The 17,161-nt window shown below is 38.7% G+C and overlaps 1 protein-coding gene across 2 annotated transcripts in view; it reads left to right on the plus strand.

Moving 5' to 3' along the window:
- Positions 1-8,160, plus strand: part of LOC149162684 (V-type proton ATPase subunit F) — a 96,450-nt gene extending 88,290 nt beyond the window's left edge. For both annotated transcript variants that reach the window (XM_089437340.1, XM_089437341.1), the window contains exon 5: positions 7,770-8,160. In XM_089437340.1, coding sequence (XP_089293466.1) covers positions 7,770-7,934 — 165 coding nt within the window. In that variant the 3' untranslated portion in view covers positions 7,935-8,160. The remainder of the gene's footprint in view (positions 1-7,769) is intronic.
- The last annotated feature ends 9,001 nt before the right edge of the window (positions 8,161-17,161 follow it).

Raw genomic sequence — 17,161 nt, forward strand, 5'->3', positions numbered from 1 at the left:
GCCGGAGGGGAGTGATATATGTGGATAAGGGAGCGGGACCACACAACCAAAATCAGGTTTTCCCATGTAGTACCATCCCTAAAGCCCAAAGGTCAGTAAAAGAGATCCCATAAGACTAGGGTCCAAGGTTAACATCCAAAAGAGGTCTAGGGGAGAAGAGCACAAACCTAGCCCATTATTTCCGCTGAACCCCCGCATTAATCCATGCCCAGAAGTATCCATGATAAGCAAACTACAATATTCAATTACCAAATGACAAGGCATACCTTTAGGTTCAGGAGGCCAACCTTCAAACATATGATCATGACAGATGGGTGAGGGACCACATGGTTGGCTCGGGTGGCAGAGAAATGGCACAAGAAGCTAGTTTGGGGATGCTGGCTGCCGGTTGAGGACCATCTTGGAGAAATTTTTTTCTCCTAGGGATCTCACCCACAAAATGTTGGGTAACAAAGTGTACAAGAGAAATTTGCAATTTGCTGTGCTCATCCTCTTCCTAGTAAACTATAGAAGGTTGATAGTGAAAGATTAGTTTGAGAAAAGAGTAAAGGAAGATGGTATTGTGAAAATCACATAAGTTTTAATGAGTATGCTGTGCCATGGCAACTATGTAGGTGCAAAAGGCTTTCATTGGTCCTTTGAGTCTCTGATTGGAGAATTTAACACAAAAAACAATATGGGAGCACGTGTCCTCATTAGTCATTTAATGGAAATAACATGTGAAAGATGCCAACGTCAGAGCTTCTCTTCTACAACTGTACAACATAAATTTGCAAGATCTTACAGCAACTTTGTGATTGACATCCAACTCCTCGTGGTAAGTACAAAAGGATCTCATGCATAGGTCTAGTATGTTCGCTGCGAGGCATCAAATTATAAATTGTTTCAGGACAATGATTCTGGAGTTAAGCTCAACGAATCTTCAGGTATGAGTTAGATTTCACAATCAAAAAGTATACCTTGGCAATGTGCCTCCTAAATGCTTAAATAATTGTAGGTCCAAGTATGTTTATAAGGTGAGAATGCCTTCAGGGATCTAGTGCATAGATCTAGTATGTTGTGTCTTGTGAAATATCAGGTTATCAAGGATATCGGGAAGATGATTCTAGAAGTAAACTGTTAATTTTAGGTATGTTCTATGCTTAGAGCAATTTATTTCAATTTTCACAGTTAGCTCAATATCTTTTCCGAATTAGCAATCACATCGGCATTAAAGTAAACTGTAGATAGAACATAAACATAAATCGCAGAAGACAAGCCAAGACAAGAGGACAAAAGATGTGGCGCGAGCCAAGGACAAACCCCGATGTGGGGAAACCCTTGATCAATTCTTCTTATATGTTCTTCAATAGTTCAACAGAGAGAGAGAGAGATAGTTCATTTACAGCAGAAGCCAACACTTTGACTTATCTAGATAAGAGCATAGATCATCTCTAAGAAGATGATACATGAGATCAGTTGAAGACATGCTGCTTCAAATGATTCTCCAAGGTGACTCCTTCACCTATCGTTGTGCTGCATCTTGTCACCATGCTGCACTTCATCATGCTGCACCTTGCTGCACCCATCATCACAATGTTGCATCTTATCATGCTTCATCAATCATGACAGTACCCATCACTATACTGCATCATATAACATCATGTGCCATTGCTGCACCTTGTTTTGCCACCATGTGCTTGCTGCACCTTGTTTTGCCACCACATGCTTGCTACACCTTGCTTACCATACTGTTGTCCCAATTGCTATTGCAGCACCATGTCTTGCTGTTGTCCCAATTGTTATTGCAACACCATGTCTTGCTGCTGTCCCAATTGCTATTGCAACACCATGTCTTGTTGCTGTCCCAATTGCTATTGCAGCACCATGTCTTGTTGCTGTCCCAATTGCTTGCTTGCTATACCTTGCATGCTTGCTGTCCCTTACATGCTACACCTTTATTACAATGCTGTCACACCTTATTATATCATGCTACTGCACTTACATCAGTTCATTGTTAGGGGATTCTCTGATTGCCACATTGCTGGACTGGTAAGGGTATTCTAACAACTGCTTGGACAACCTTCACAACTTCTGTCCCAAGGCTATGATCACCCTTACCTAGCATTCCTAAACCACACGTTGGCTTGTTATATCCCAGCAGTCACAACTAGCCCTTACACCCTCCTTATTAGCCTTAACGTAGACCTGTAGGTGTATAAGGGACTGCAGCTTGCTACAACAAGCCTATCCCTTGCTGCGGTTAGAGCTTTCATTTTTCCTTAGACTGCGCTAAGGTTCTAGGGCATCCATCTAGGGTAGAGACCCTTTTCTAATCTGTGTTGAGGGCTTACATTGCTGCCCTTCTTGACTGCGTATACCTCTTCATAGGTTATGTTAAGGCTTCTCAAAAGGGCAGAGTTAGGGATTCTCCATAGGGCAGCGTTAGGGCTTCTCCAAAGGGCAGCGTTAGGGCTTCTCCAAAGGGCAGCGTTAGCTCTTCTCCATAGGGCATCGTTAGGGATTCTCTATAGGGCAGTGTTTAGATCTCTCCGCCGTAACTGCGTTAAGAGCTAGATCATCCTCCTTAGGACTGCGTTAGGGCATCCTCCTTAGGACTGCGTTAGTGCTACTTCCTCCTAGATTTTTCTCACACTAAAACCCAAGACAGGTGGAGAGAAATCAAGAGAGAAGTTGTGTGTAAAATGACTCTCAAGTCATCTCCTTTTATACTAAAACGTTGAGCACATGAGGGGCTTATTTGGTCGCTGGCAGACCTTGATGAATTGTCTTATAACACAAATAAATTCATAACTCCATGAATACTTATCGGAATTGGATGATCTTTAGATCAATCCTATACCTCTCGATGAGAGGGATCCAAGAAAAATATCAACTGCCATAAATAAGATGACCCACATGGAGTTTGGCCCTAGTTGCCAATTTTAACACTCCCTCTCAACTAGGGAGAACTCCATCCCCTGATCCATATGTCCGACTGTACTATCTCTGCCATCAGTGCCCTGCACTGCTGTGTTGTGCTGTGCTTTGCTCTATCGAACCATGAAGAAGAAGAATTGATCGAGAATGTTTCATACCATTCTCTACTGACCAGAAGTCAGTTTTATTGATCCCAGATCAATATCACAAGAGAGTGTCTCAAACCATTCATACCGATCTCAGATCAGTTTCATTGATCCCAGATCAATGGAGGTCATCCTAGCATAGGGAGTATTGTAGATACAACGATGCGTCCATCGATAGTACTACTATGGTCCCTAACCCCATTTCCCTGCTCATTGATCAGATGAGAGGTACTTCCCATGTGTCCCAAACTGCATGGGTAGGATGCCTCGACAAGAGAACCAATCATCCTGTCCCTAAGTCGCCTCGGGGTATCACAGGGGAAGGATGAGCCATTCACCCTATGTACACAGCACACCATTAGGGGAGGGTGAGTCGCCCTATGGTCGCGTGTTGCTCCAGTAAGTACCGAACCCCCCAGAGCTCCCAGAGCTTCAATGCTTGCAACATACAAGGACCCTCATAAGAGGGACTCTCAACGATTGCAAGTCGTTCAGGAAAGTCACAAATTTGACCTTTCCCCGGGTCTTTGATAGAATGTCTGCGACCTGTACATCAATCTCAATGCGATGGAGCCTCCTCACTCATTGACATACCATATCCATGATAAGGTAGTATTTGATGTCTATCTGCTGGAGCAATCATAGAATACAAGATTCCTCAATAATTGAATCCCCCCCCTGGTTGACACAGAAGATCACGGTGGTATCCATCATGTGTACAAACAACTCACTGAAGAGCTTCCACAACCAGGCAGCTTCATAGGAGATCATACTCGTAGCTATGTATTCGGTCTCGGCAGTGCTTAAGGCAACCGACTTTTGCTTCTTGCTCATCCATGATATCAAAGCAGAATCCAAAGAGAACCAACACTCAGAAGTGCTCTTGCAATCCTCCACACTCCTTCCGTAGTCAGAATTTGAATAATCATGCAGCGTCACATTTTCGGCAGTGTATCTCAATTCATGAGAGCTTGTGCCCCGAAGATATCTCAGAAGATTCTTGGCACCAATCCAGTGAGGCTCAACCATATATGAGCTCATCATGCTAACTGCAAAACATATGTTCTCACGGAAGTTCACCAAGAACATCAATGCAAATGAGTTTATGAAACTCAGAGGCATTTCCCAAATATGGTCCGACATCACTACCATATAACTTCCTGAAAGTTAAGATCCTCGAGGTAGTCACGGGCTTGCAGTTTACCGTTCCACATTCAGAATCCAACTCCCTCTTACTTCTGCAAATGAGAGGGTCTGCACTTGTCAGAAATAGGTCGTCCTTAGAAAGAGCCAGTATGAGAGGTATATCATCCACAACCTTCGAGCAATGGTTTGAATCGGTTTCACTCCTAGTGAATCTCAACTTCATCAAACATCTATCAATCCTCTCATACTATGCCCGAGGTGTTTTGCTTCAAGCCATAGAGGGCTTTCTTCCACCTGTATACATGAGATTCCCGATCATGAATCTCAAACTCCTCGGGTTGTTCCAAACCTGTGGACTTGCTACATAAGGGGAATGGTCCCCTTGTAATATTTTCATTCGGTACATCTCGGACATGTACCTTCATGCTTTTCTTGAATTCAAGCATCCCTGTCACCATTTGACTCACGTTGGGTGGGTCCCATGATAAGTAGACCTCTGGTGCTATAGATGAGATATGTCAATTGACATGATCCCCAATGGACCATCCTGCAACTTGATGCAAATTTCCAACCCTGAACCCATGAGAAAAAGCATCTTTGAAAATTTTATTTTCAAACACGTACCTTTCCATCGATGAATGCCACCATGTAGCCTTTGACTTCCATTGCTGAAATGGACACTAGGTTCTTCTTGTGATCAGGTACATAAAAGAGATTCTGTAAATGAATCGGGTTACCCTCGTTCAATTGAGGGGTAACATTTCCTACACCCTTTTCGGGATAGGTGGCATCGACTCCAAGTATAATCACACAATTGTTTCCATCTCTACCAAATTAGAGAGAGCACCCTTCGATCCGTTGAAGTGATTTGGAGCACTACAATCAACAAGCCAGATTCTCAAAGAATCTGAAGGAGAGGGCCAATACAAGATAACGCTTCTTTATCTTATCAGAAACAACATTTGATTCTTCATACCTGGGGTTCCTTGCTTTCTTTGAAGATTCGGCCGTTACTTGCATTACCTGTCATTCCTCTGATCATTGAAGATGTCCTTGGAATGATTGTTATCATCATCAAGTGATGTGTCCCTGCCATTCAGACACTCCTTCGCATAATGGCCAAACTTATTGCAACCAAGGCATCTGCCTTTCCTTTCACCCTTAGATCCGAACTTCCCATTGAAGCGATATTTAGGTAGGCCATCAGAAGCTTCTGCTGTGCCATTCTGATAATGTTCTCTGCTTCGATTTCACCCTTGGTGAATTTGAAGAGGGATGAGGAATCCACTGATCCTTTTGTTCTTTCCCAACTGTCTTCGGTGATTGCTCTTACACTCTTGCTTGGGTTTTGTCTTCACCTCAGCTCTGATACCATGTTAATTTTAGGTATGTTCTATGCTTAGAGCAATTTATTTCAATTTTCACAGTTAGCTCAATATCTTTTCCAGATTAGCAATCACATAAGCATTAAAGTAAACTGAGATAGAACATAAACATAAATCGTAGAAGACAAGCCAAGACAAGAGGATACAACATGTGGTGCTAGCCAGGGACAAACCCCAATGTGGGGAACCCTTGATCAATTCTTCTTATATGTTCTTCAATAGTTCAGCAGAGAGAGAGAGAGAGAGAGAGTACATTTACAACGGAAGTCAACACTTTGACTTATCTAGATAAGAGCATAGATCATCTCTAAGAAGATGATACATGAGATTAGTTGAAGACATGCTGCTTCAACTGATTCTCCAAGGTGACTCCTTCACCTATCATAGTGCTGCATCTCGTCATCATGCTGCACCCATCATCACAATGCTGCATCTTATCATGCTTCATCAATCATGATAGTACCCATCACTGTACTGCATCATATACCATCATGTGCCATTGCTGCACCTTGTTTTGCCACCATGTACTTGCTGCACCTTGATTACCATACTGCTGTCCCAATTGCTATTGCAACACCATGTCTTGCTGCTGTCCCAATTGCTTGCTTGCTGTACTTTGCGTGCTTGCTGTCCCTTACATGCTGCACCTTTATTACAATGCTGTCACACCTTATTATATCATGCTGCTGCACTTACATCAGTTCACTGTTAGGGGATTCTCTGATTGCCACATTGCTGGACTGGTAAGGGTATTCTAACAGCTGTTTGGACAGCCTTCACAACATCTGTCCCAAGGTTATGATCACCCTTCCCCAGGTTTCCTAAACCACACGTTGGCTTGTTATACCCCAGCAGTCACAACTAGCCCTTATGCCCTCCTTATTAGCCTTAACGTAGACCTGTAGGTGTATAAGGGACTGCGGCTTGCTACAGCAAGCCTATCCCTTGCTGCGGTTAGAGCTTTCATTCTTCCATAGACTGCGTTAAGGTTCTAGGGCATCCATCTAGGGTAGAGACCCTTTTCTAATCTGTGTTGAGGGCTTACATTGCTGCCCTTCTTGACTGCGTATACCTCTTCATAGGTTATATTAAGGCTTCTCCAAAGGGCAGTGTTAGCTCTTCTCCATAGGGCAGCGTTAGGGCTTCTCCATAGGGCAGCGTTTAGATCTCTCCTCCATAACTGCGTTGAGAGCTAGATCATCCTCCTTAGGACTGCGTTAGGGCTACTTCCTCCTAGATTTCTCTCACACTAAAACCCAAGACAAGTGGAGAGAAATCAAGAGAGAAGTTGTGTAAAATGACTCTCAAGTCATTTCCTTTTATACTAAAATGTTGAGCACACGAGGGGTTTATTTGGTTGCTGGCCGACCTTGATGAATTGTCTTATAACTCAAATAAATTCATAACTCTGTGAATACTTTTCGGAATCGGATGATTTTTAGATCAATCCTACACCTCACGATGATAGGGATCCAAGAAAAATATCAGCTACCATAAATAAGATGACCCACATGGAGTTTGGCCCTGGTTGCCAATTTTAATAAACTGATTAGGATTAAAGCACAATTACTATTCCATGACTAAAAGTTTCCCTCTTTAATGGTAGAATCTGCATCCTGAGTTCCAAAGGCATATTCAGGTTTAGTATGTTTATCAGGCGGGAAATGTCTCTAACAGTCTAAAGCAGATGTCTAGTATGATGTCACTTATGGAAACATCAGGTGATAGAATTTTGGGAAGGTGATTGCGGATGTGAACTCATTGATCCTTAAGGCATATGCTACTTGTCATGACTAAAACCTGCCCTCTAATGGTAGAATGTATGCCCTCAGTGCTAAAGGACAGAAAATCTGTAATAGGCCTATGCCATTATGAATGTCTTGCATAATTTTAGTGGACTTAAACTATGGTATGGACGGAATTGCTTGTGATAAATCAGTTAATTCAAATTACGAAACTGAATATATATAGTAACTATGGTAAGCTTTTCTTTTGCCACACATTATTCATGTCCTCCAAGAACGGAATTGCTTTGTGGTAAATCAGTTAATTCAAATTATGAAACTGTATATATATAGTAACTATTGTTTTAAGCCTTTCTTTTGCCACACATTAATCATGTCCTCTAATAACATTTTTTAGTTTCTTAATACCATTTGTATGATATTCACAGGTCGCAAACATGATTCGTTTTCTTGTTGATAGCTACAATAAACCAGTGCCAGCAATTCTAGAGATCCCTTCAAAAGATCATCCATATGACCCTGCACATGATTCAATTTTATCACGAGTGAGGTATTTGTTCTCCAGTGATTCATCAGAGTCGGCTAGGCGTTGAGCTCTTTTCAATTGGTGAATTTGGTGTTTGAGGGACATATTCTTTCTAGTTTTACACCTATTACATTGGTAATAATGAGATTCCCAATTGACATGAACTGGATTACATTAATAGTTGGCCAGATGATTGTGCTTTTCATGTTGTAATCTATCCAAAATTATGTTGGGAATAACATTTTAGTTTGGAATGAGGATAATCTTTATGCAAGTAATTTTATTTTGGATTATGTACGGATGATATGAACGAAAGGTAAGGTGGCCAACTAACAGAATGCAATGGGAGATGTGAATATTAGTTAGCAAATCCATAGTACAATAGGTGGAAATTTTAAATCTTATTCTTTGTGTTGAGCATACTCTTTTTTGTTCAACACCTTGGATGAATGTATGATAGTTTTGTTTACAGTCTACATCTTTACAGAGTCTAGTGATACATGCAGTTAAATGTTGTGCATGGCATCACTTTATAGTTTGTCTGATGGTTAAATATTCATCAGTACCTCAGCTGTGAATGTCTCTGATTACAAATAATTGTTCTCAATGTTTTTTATCCAATCAAGCAGCAACATTTTCAACTTCAAAACACAAAGGTAATAGTAGCATATTTGTAGTTGGGAAAATTCAAGCTAATGCTTGTTTCATAAGAACAAATAAAGTATTTAAAAAGTATGAAGCTAGAGAAAGTATGTTTGTTTGACAGAAACCTTAAAATAACACTACTATGCTAATCTCAAAGCCAAGGTAAAAGAATGCAAATCTGGTAACTGCAGGAAGAAGTATGCTATTGATAAAGATAGCACACCAATGAATTTTGATGATCAGAAGCGTTGAAATCAACTTCAATTTTTTTAAATATGGTAGAGAAACCAGGGAAACTGAAGGAAACTCTTTTTCCCCATTTAGAACCAGACAATATGCTACTTTTTTCAAAGCATTTTTCCTTGGGAAGTTTAATGCCCAACCGAACATAGTTTTACGCTGCTGTTTTGAAACATGAATATTTTCTAAAGCATGAAACACATAAGCCTACTCTAATTATAAATTTACTGAGAATAACATCAACGGTCCCCAATTTAACACAGTGATTTTTTCGTCCAAAGCCCGTGGAAAAACCCCAAATGGAAAACCAGTGAGCTAAGTCACCTGACACGGGGATACGGGATTTGTAGGATTCAGGATTCATAGTATCGGATTCGGACACGTTGACCCCCCGGAACAGGACACGTAGGATTCGTTATATATTATTTTATTAAATATATATATATATATATATATATTAAAAATTAGATATTTATTACACAAATTTTAATTAATGATACAAATTTATTGATTTCAAACATAGATCTATAGCATGCATAGTACGTACAAAATTCAAATACATGTCAGTGGTCACATAAATCATGATTCATAATTCATAAATGAAAGACAACTTACAACTACAAGATAGTAAGATAAACACACTGACAACTGTAGTTTTCTCATTAAGTCATCAAATCAAAATGCCAATATGACCAGTTTGGGAGTCCCTGTCAGAAGATATTGGCATTCCAGACATACATAGGTAGTTACAGAATAAGTTGATAAATACCCCTCATGTAAAGCTGTTTAAAGGGGCATATATCACTTGGAACACTAGATTGCTTCCAGTCATCTGCAATATTTCACTGAATGGCCATTGGATCACATTAGACTGTATAAAGTTTAAACAAGTCAGGCTAGTAACTAGATCAGCTGGATGAGGATCTAAAATAAGAATTGTCAATTAAGCGTGACTCCCATCCAGACATGGATTCACTAAAGAATTGTGAATGCAAAGATGTTATAAAAGTCTTTGGATTGTTTGTTCTTCCCTATGAAGAATTACTGTTTGACATGACACCAGCCATGTCCATTAACTTGGTAACATTATTAGTTATCATTCAAAACCCACAGAATGCATGAATTTTTTTCCAAATGATGTGCACAGGCACTTTCTGTCATAATATTTTTTATCATACACTGTTCAGTGTTAGACATCAAGTTTTCATGCAACTAAGTGTGTCAATATGGAAAGTCACGAGGTTCAATCTTCAGACCATGTGACCCAGCCATCTGTTAACCTTCCTTGAGTAACTGATGTAGATTTGATTTCCTATGCTAAAGCACAGCAGCAGAATTAAACTCTAAATTCTTTCTTTAACACAGCATAATGGATGAAACCTGAGAATGTAAAATCAGTTTACGTAACTTTAAATCTAGAGGTTTAAAAGCATCAACACATAAAATTCACACCATAAACAGCGTGACTGAAATGAGGAAATGCGGCCTTTTTTAACCCGTGGGAGTCTCTTTTCGGTGAAACGAATCCTGGAAATCGGGACACTCTGGCAAAATTCGGGACACGTTTGGGATTCGAAGAATCCTGATAAGATTCGACGAATCCTATTTTGGGACACGTTTTTTGGTCGAATCGTATCTGACACGCCGGATTCCGGTTCGCCAGGCCATTTGGACGAATCCGGTTACTTAGCTAGTCAGGAGAGGGTTATATTATTTATTCTCGGAGAATTTATTACAGCAGTTGATGATAGTAAGCACAATGAACTTATCTCCCTGAATTCATGCCCAGAATTCCATGGAAACTGTGATATTGAAGCTCCTCGATTTCTATGCCTTCTTGCTCAAAAATTTGTGCCAACTTTAGTACTGTCTATCTGTGCCCTTTTGCTCAGTCCCCTCGAATATCATGCCAGATAACCCCTCAAATTTCTGCCCAGACTTTCTCAATTTCTGTGCTGCTGTAGCAGCTCTGGCAACTCTTCAGATTCTCTAAAATTATGCCCAGAACCTTTCGAAATTCGTGTGGTCGTGCCTTGAATTTAATTCCTGAAATTTGCAGCTCTGAAAGTACAATAAAACGACTGCACCTCGATTTTTGTGCTTGAGTCCCTAAAAAATCATGCAGAAATTTATAAGTACACATTCGTAAATTACCTTCGCACAATCGTAAAATTACCGCTGTGGGCCCCATTTGAAGCAATATCATGGGGCTGCACGGGAGAACCATGTTCTGGGTACAGTCCGCTATCAACGGACTGCTTGTTGATATTGTTGTTCCCCTTCTTAAAACAAAGCAACACATTAAATTTATGGACGATATCAAACATGATTGTATTTTGTAAGTAATGAAAGGTTAATGTGGATTGATTTTTATTTACCGTGTCCTTCAAACTGGATCTTGGAGTTTGTCCCATTTTTATTTGGCAATCAACAACAACTTGAAATCCAATCTTAAAACCAAGTCGGAAGTCTTCCTCTGTGGTTTTGGTTTTGAACTCCTCACCCTCCAGTGCGTAAGAGTTTTGATTTTTGTTATTGGCTAGCGCAATTCCTAGATAATTGGAAGGAAATATAACAAATAATACTGTTAAAATTTTTGGGTACTTACAACTTGTGCGTATAACTTCGAATAGCCGCCTTGGCCTAGTTTGTGTTGGCCATGTTTCTCAAGCCTTGCCTTGGTGGCTTTCGAAGTGTCGGGGAGCCTATGAAAAGTTTCAAGTATGTTATATACCACAATTTTGTTTAAAACTAAAGAAATTTAAAAGCATTGAATTGAAAATGTAATTTACCTTGGTGCTCTAGGTGGTTTTTTTTCCTTCTTTTCTCTGTTTCTTCTCTTCTGCGTTGGTGATGAGGGCCTTCCATTCCCTCAGAAGAGTCATGAGCAGACGCTCATACCGAGAGTTCTTTTCCAAGTCACCTCTATATGTGTCGTATACATTTTAAATAGTTGCTGACTGCAGAGGTGACCACGCTCTTATTGAAGGTACCTGCCCCAATTAGGTTTTCAAGGTAGTCCATTAGCTCTTTCTTTAGGTTGGAATTTTGTGATTTCCACCCTATGCATATGGTGGGCCCAAAAATCAACAACGATTTGTCATTCATGTGTTTATAGAATAAGTTGTTTTCTACATGCAGAAATATACGATCATTAATTTGACAAAAAAATCTAGATGATTTATGTTTGAGAGAGACGACATGAAAAAAATAAAGAATTAAAAATTACTTGGGATTTTTATTGGAATTCCTTGCTCATTCACCAAAAATGTGCAAGGAATTGTCCTTGTATTGGTAACATGTGATGATGCAGGGAATGAATCCATAGTCTCATCAATGGGGTCACCTCTGTCACTACCTCCAGAAGCTCGCTGTGTGTTTGCCTCTGGGGGCGTGTGCTCAGGGGTCAATGCCAAAGGTGTGGACCCAACCTGACTACTAGGATTATGACGACTCGAAGGTGGAGAACTAAATAGCCTCATAGCTATATGCTGGCTCGTGGTGGCCAGACGTTGTGGTGTTTGCCAAATAATCCTATAGAATAAATAAAATGTTTTTTCGATTAGATAATGTAGAAGTTAAAAAAAAAACTTTCATAATTCAACTTATGACATAAAAAAACCATCACTTTAAAATATGGTTATCACCTCATATTGCTTAAGATCTTTGTTCAAGCATTGATGTGGAAACCCCGAATCCAAAATAGTTTTGGTTGTAAAACTAATGAATCGCACGTTAATCAAATTTTACACGTGGATTTCTCACTGAAGGTCCCACTTACTTGACCAATCTTTGTCGGTCCCACTTTGACTTTTCTACTCCCTGGGCGCTTCAGTCTTCACTGTTGATCTGGTTTACCCAAATCCAACGGATATCGTGCAATATTGCGCGATAACTAGCACGATAGATATCAGGTGGAGAGCACGCGAGATAGGTGGTTTCTTCACGCTTTGTGTCAACCCCTTAGGTTAATTGTGCGATTTAAGAAATACCATTTACCATTTTTTTCCACGCAAGATACCATTTATTGTTTTGGAATACTGCCCACGTTCCTTTCTAATGAAAAAGGGTTAGCACTTAATCTTGAAATTAAACCCTTAATACTAATTAATTGTGATTATCAATAAAATGCATAACTAAAGGATAATACCCGATTAGGGTCTAAACCACCAATACATAGATTACATACGGATTTCTACACCAGAATAACACGTAACACCACACTTAAATCAATTTATTCAAGCAAATAAGAGTTACAGAGTCCTGACCCTCTCGGCTCGATTACATCAATTTTCTGACCTCCGTTTCTTTTACTCTCCAATCCTATCTCTATTCTCTCTCACGTGCCCCTCTATCATTACATTTTTTTTTCTCTTTTTTTGGATCAATCCTATTCTAACTGCATCGACAACTCAATCTCTATTTTTATTTGTTCAACAATTAAATCCCTATTCTCAAGCTTTAGTAAACACCTATACTAACACCTATCACTTATTCTTAAAATAATACAGTGATTACGATAATTGAAAGTAGAGATAAATCCGAGAGGTCAAACCCTATCTACTAAGAATTGATTTGGCAACTCAGGTCAATGAAATTCACTTCATGTTAGCTACAACATGTGAACATACAATCACATTGCTGGCTAAGTCCGGATGCTCCTGCATCATGCATCCTCTGTTTCATCTCAGGAGTTTGATCTCTAATGCGAATCAAACAAACAAGTTCTTTGTTCGCTTAAACCACAAGCTTTTTGATTGTTTCGATTGGGTTGGGAGAAATGAACAACTCCTCCTCATCAAATCAATCACGATCACTGTGGTCATGTTTCCTGGACTACATAGTTCAACAAAATAAAGCTGTTTTGGTTATTTAAATAGATATTCAATTTCACATTGAATATAAATCAAAATTATTAATCATTTATGTGTTTTGACTCTATTGGCGCTTTTCCATGATAGTCCTACCACATTATAATAACATTTTTGGCTTAATAAATACATAATAAATCAAATGAATGCCAAATTTGGACTCTGGTTAGTTGGATCATGTATACCCATTCTTATAAAAAATTTAGCCATAGATTCATTTATTTACCCTTCAAAAATGCAAAATGACAATAAATATGACTTTTTTGACAAGCTAGTCATATGATGTTCATTGGCCATGAAATTTTGATACGTACCACCCCCATAATAGCAATGCGACCGTATCTATTTGATCAACAACCCCTCTCCTGCGACTATTCATTTTATTGCGCATACAAATACATGATTTCTTTCACATCCTTCAAATATGCAATTGGGTTGCTTATTTGTTGTCTCGAATTGTATAGTGTTTTAAACCCTGCAATATTCCATGATGATTTTGACATTCTGTCAGTATAAATAGATGTTCCTTTATTTTTATCGTTTTCTCTTCGCTGAATATAATTTGCAACCAGTATGTATCTCTGCATACCTCGTGTATATTGGACCAACCACATCCAATTGTTGTAATTGTAACAGGGTCTGACATACTCCATAAATTTAGTTCCACTGTAACAAACCTTTTTTCCATCCATGGAAAATAACACGAAAGCATGTAACGATGATGCAACAATACGATATATCCTCTCGTTGAGACAAAAATCAGTGTCTACTTAAGGACGTCCTTGGATGCCCATCATTCCACTAGATGTTTGTACCTCAAGGGCACCTCGATGTCGTCTATGCTCTCAACATCATAAGAACATGACCCTCATTCAACAGGGAAAAATTCCATGCGTCTATGAAATTTTCTTCTAATCTTCTCACCTATAGTTGATCTCTGCATGTTAGACATAATAGATCTCTGATCTTTCTCCACTCTACCTTAACTTCCCTTGCTTGACAAACATAGATTTGACAGGTACTTTTTTGGTTGTACCTATAGTCCATAGAATGAGAGAAACCGTTAGTGAAGCAATCTAAGAGAACCTCATTAACTCATAATATGGTTCATCATAAATTTGGAAGCAATCTAAGAGAACCTCATTGACTCACAATATGGTTCATCATAAATTTGGTTTGTATGTATGTTGTTTTGGAAAGCATATGCATGTTGTACCAAGAACATGATGAAAACTCTATAGCTTTGCAAACTTGGTTGTGGGATGTCATTAAACAAAGGAAGTATGGGCAACATCTTTAACATTGTTGAATGAAACAAGTAAATGGGAAAGGAACTCCTTATTATAAGTATTCAAAACCTTCTATGAGGATAAGGATTGGTTCAGTGGATTGGATCAATGGAAAATTCATGATGCGTAATTTTTGTGAAGTACCGTGTTATGCAGAGGCACAAATTCGAAAACGTAATGTGTTTGTTTATATATATATATATATATATATATATATGCATTTTTTACCTATGGTGAAAACATGCACATGTACTTTAAACAAGAATGCCATATGTCATTGTGGCACAATATGGTTTGTACAACCCCCAAGGTGGTGCACCCTCTAAGTATATGTGTCCACATGTCAAGCACTTCTCTAAGCAAGATGGTGCATACTCCAACAACGACTTTTCAACTCAAGTGCTCCTCCTCAAAATATGTGCAAGGTGGCTCTAATGCTCCTAAGAATCTATGCCCAACATCCCAATGCATAACACCCTAGTCCAAGGTGATTATTCCACATGTTTTAAGTGTCCATTATCCTCAATGAGAGCCCCCCTTAGAATATGTCAAATTAATACGTGTGCCAACTACCACATCAAGAAGTGTTTTCCCTGTTGTTGAAAAGTATAACTAGGTTTGGTATTCATAATGACATGTAATTGTGACTTTTGTAAATGATGCAATAAAAGAAATAAAATTATTTTTGTATGCTTTGCTTCATGAGCAAGATATTTTATTTGTTAGTGGCTCCCATTGAGAGCTTTAGGATTTATCATTAAGTCAAAGAGTCAATGTCATGTATGAAGAGCTCTTCTTGAGCATGAGTCAATGTATACAAGTATATGAAAATGTCTAGAAGCCCTCCAACAACAAGCACTAGTCCTTCTCTTGAAGTTGTCCTCAAAACAGAGATAAATTTCATGTCGGCTCACATTAAATAGACACACCTATTCGGATATGCATGGGTCGGCTTATTTTATGGGACTAACCACTATAAATAGGTGGGTATGATCTTCGCATAAGCATAGTTCATAATTTAGACATCTCTCTGAAGTTTCGGTGAACAGTGACAGTGAACAAGTTCAGATCTCCACAGGAAGACAAGTTCAAATGTCTCTGAAATTCGGGTGTACAATTTTAGTGAAGAATTCAGATGTCACTACAGTCAAGATCCCTCTGAAATTTGGGTAACCGAAAGCACAGTGACATGTTTGGATATCAAATAGTTGACTACAATGATGCATTCAGATCTTGATACAGTTCGGTGTTGAAGCGAACAAAGTTCCTTCTTTAAATTAATTACTCCAAAAGACTTGGACTAACAAGATATCCATTAAGGATATAAATATTATATTAAATATGAATAAGAATGAGAATAAGAATGGGAACAAGAGGCTTGCTTATATATTGGGCAAGTGTCTCTTCTTGAAGAGTCATGTCCTATCAGACATGCCTCTTTAACCTAATTACTAGCTTAACTAATTATTATTTGTGATTATTATCATTTACATTATATTTATATATTTTATTCGTTACATTGCGTTCTTCCTCAGAAAGCTTTGTCCTCAAAGCTTGTTGATGAAAAAGGCTTGATCTTTTTTTCGGCTTCGAACGTCTTTCTCTCTCGGAATATTCATCCTCGTCGATACAAGTTGATATGATTTTCTTAGTGACAAACAAAATTGTCGCACTGAGAAGGGATCAGACCATCCTAAATTAATCTTCTGTATAATATTCTGATTACTGAAATTTTGTAACGATTTGTCAGCACAAAACAGAATTGATGTTACATCACTATTATCTGGAACATCAGTTTGTTGTTTCGGTTCTGACTGGTTCAAATATGTAGCATGGTTGATTCGTCTGTTCTCATGATTCGGATGCCGATATGGAACTTTTTTGGTTTGATTTCTCCTTACTAGGCATATGCCAATTTTTATATTTTCTTCTGGCAAAGACGTTGTTGAGTTGGTTATGGAACATTCACTTGGGATGTTCATTATCTGAACTGCAACATCTACGCGTGTCGTTTTTTCAACTAACTTGTCTTCTTGAGTTGTTATATTCACTGGATCGGTATTTGTAGTTTTGTCATCAACTTGAATTCCTACATTTGATGCTTCTTTCTCGATAAATTGTTGTACTTTGTTTGCTAATGACTTCTTATCCTTCTTAAGTGTCTTAATTTGCGTCAATAATTTTTCATTATGGTTTTTAAATCGAGAATTTTTTTTATTTTTGATAACAGTGATTTTATCAATTTCACT

Source organism: Pinus tabuliformis, chromosome 5_2 (assembly GCF_031772625.1).
Source record: "Pinus tabuliformis cultivar Carrire ecotype Pingquan chromosome 5_2, CPIR1, whole genome shotgun sequence".
NCBI classification, from domain to species: Eukaryota; Viridiplantae; Streptophyta; class Pinopsida; order Pinales; family Pinaceae; genus Pinus; species Pinus tabuliformis.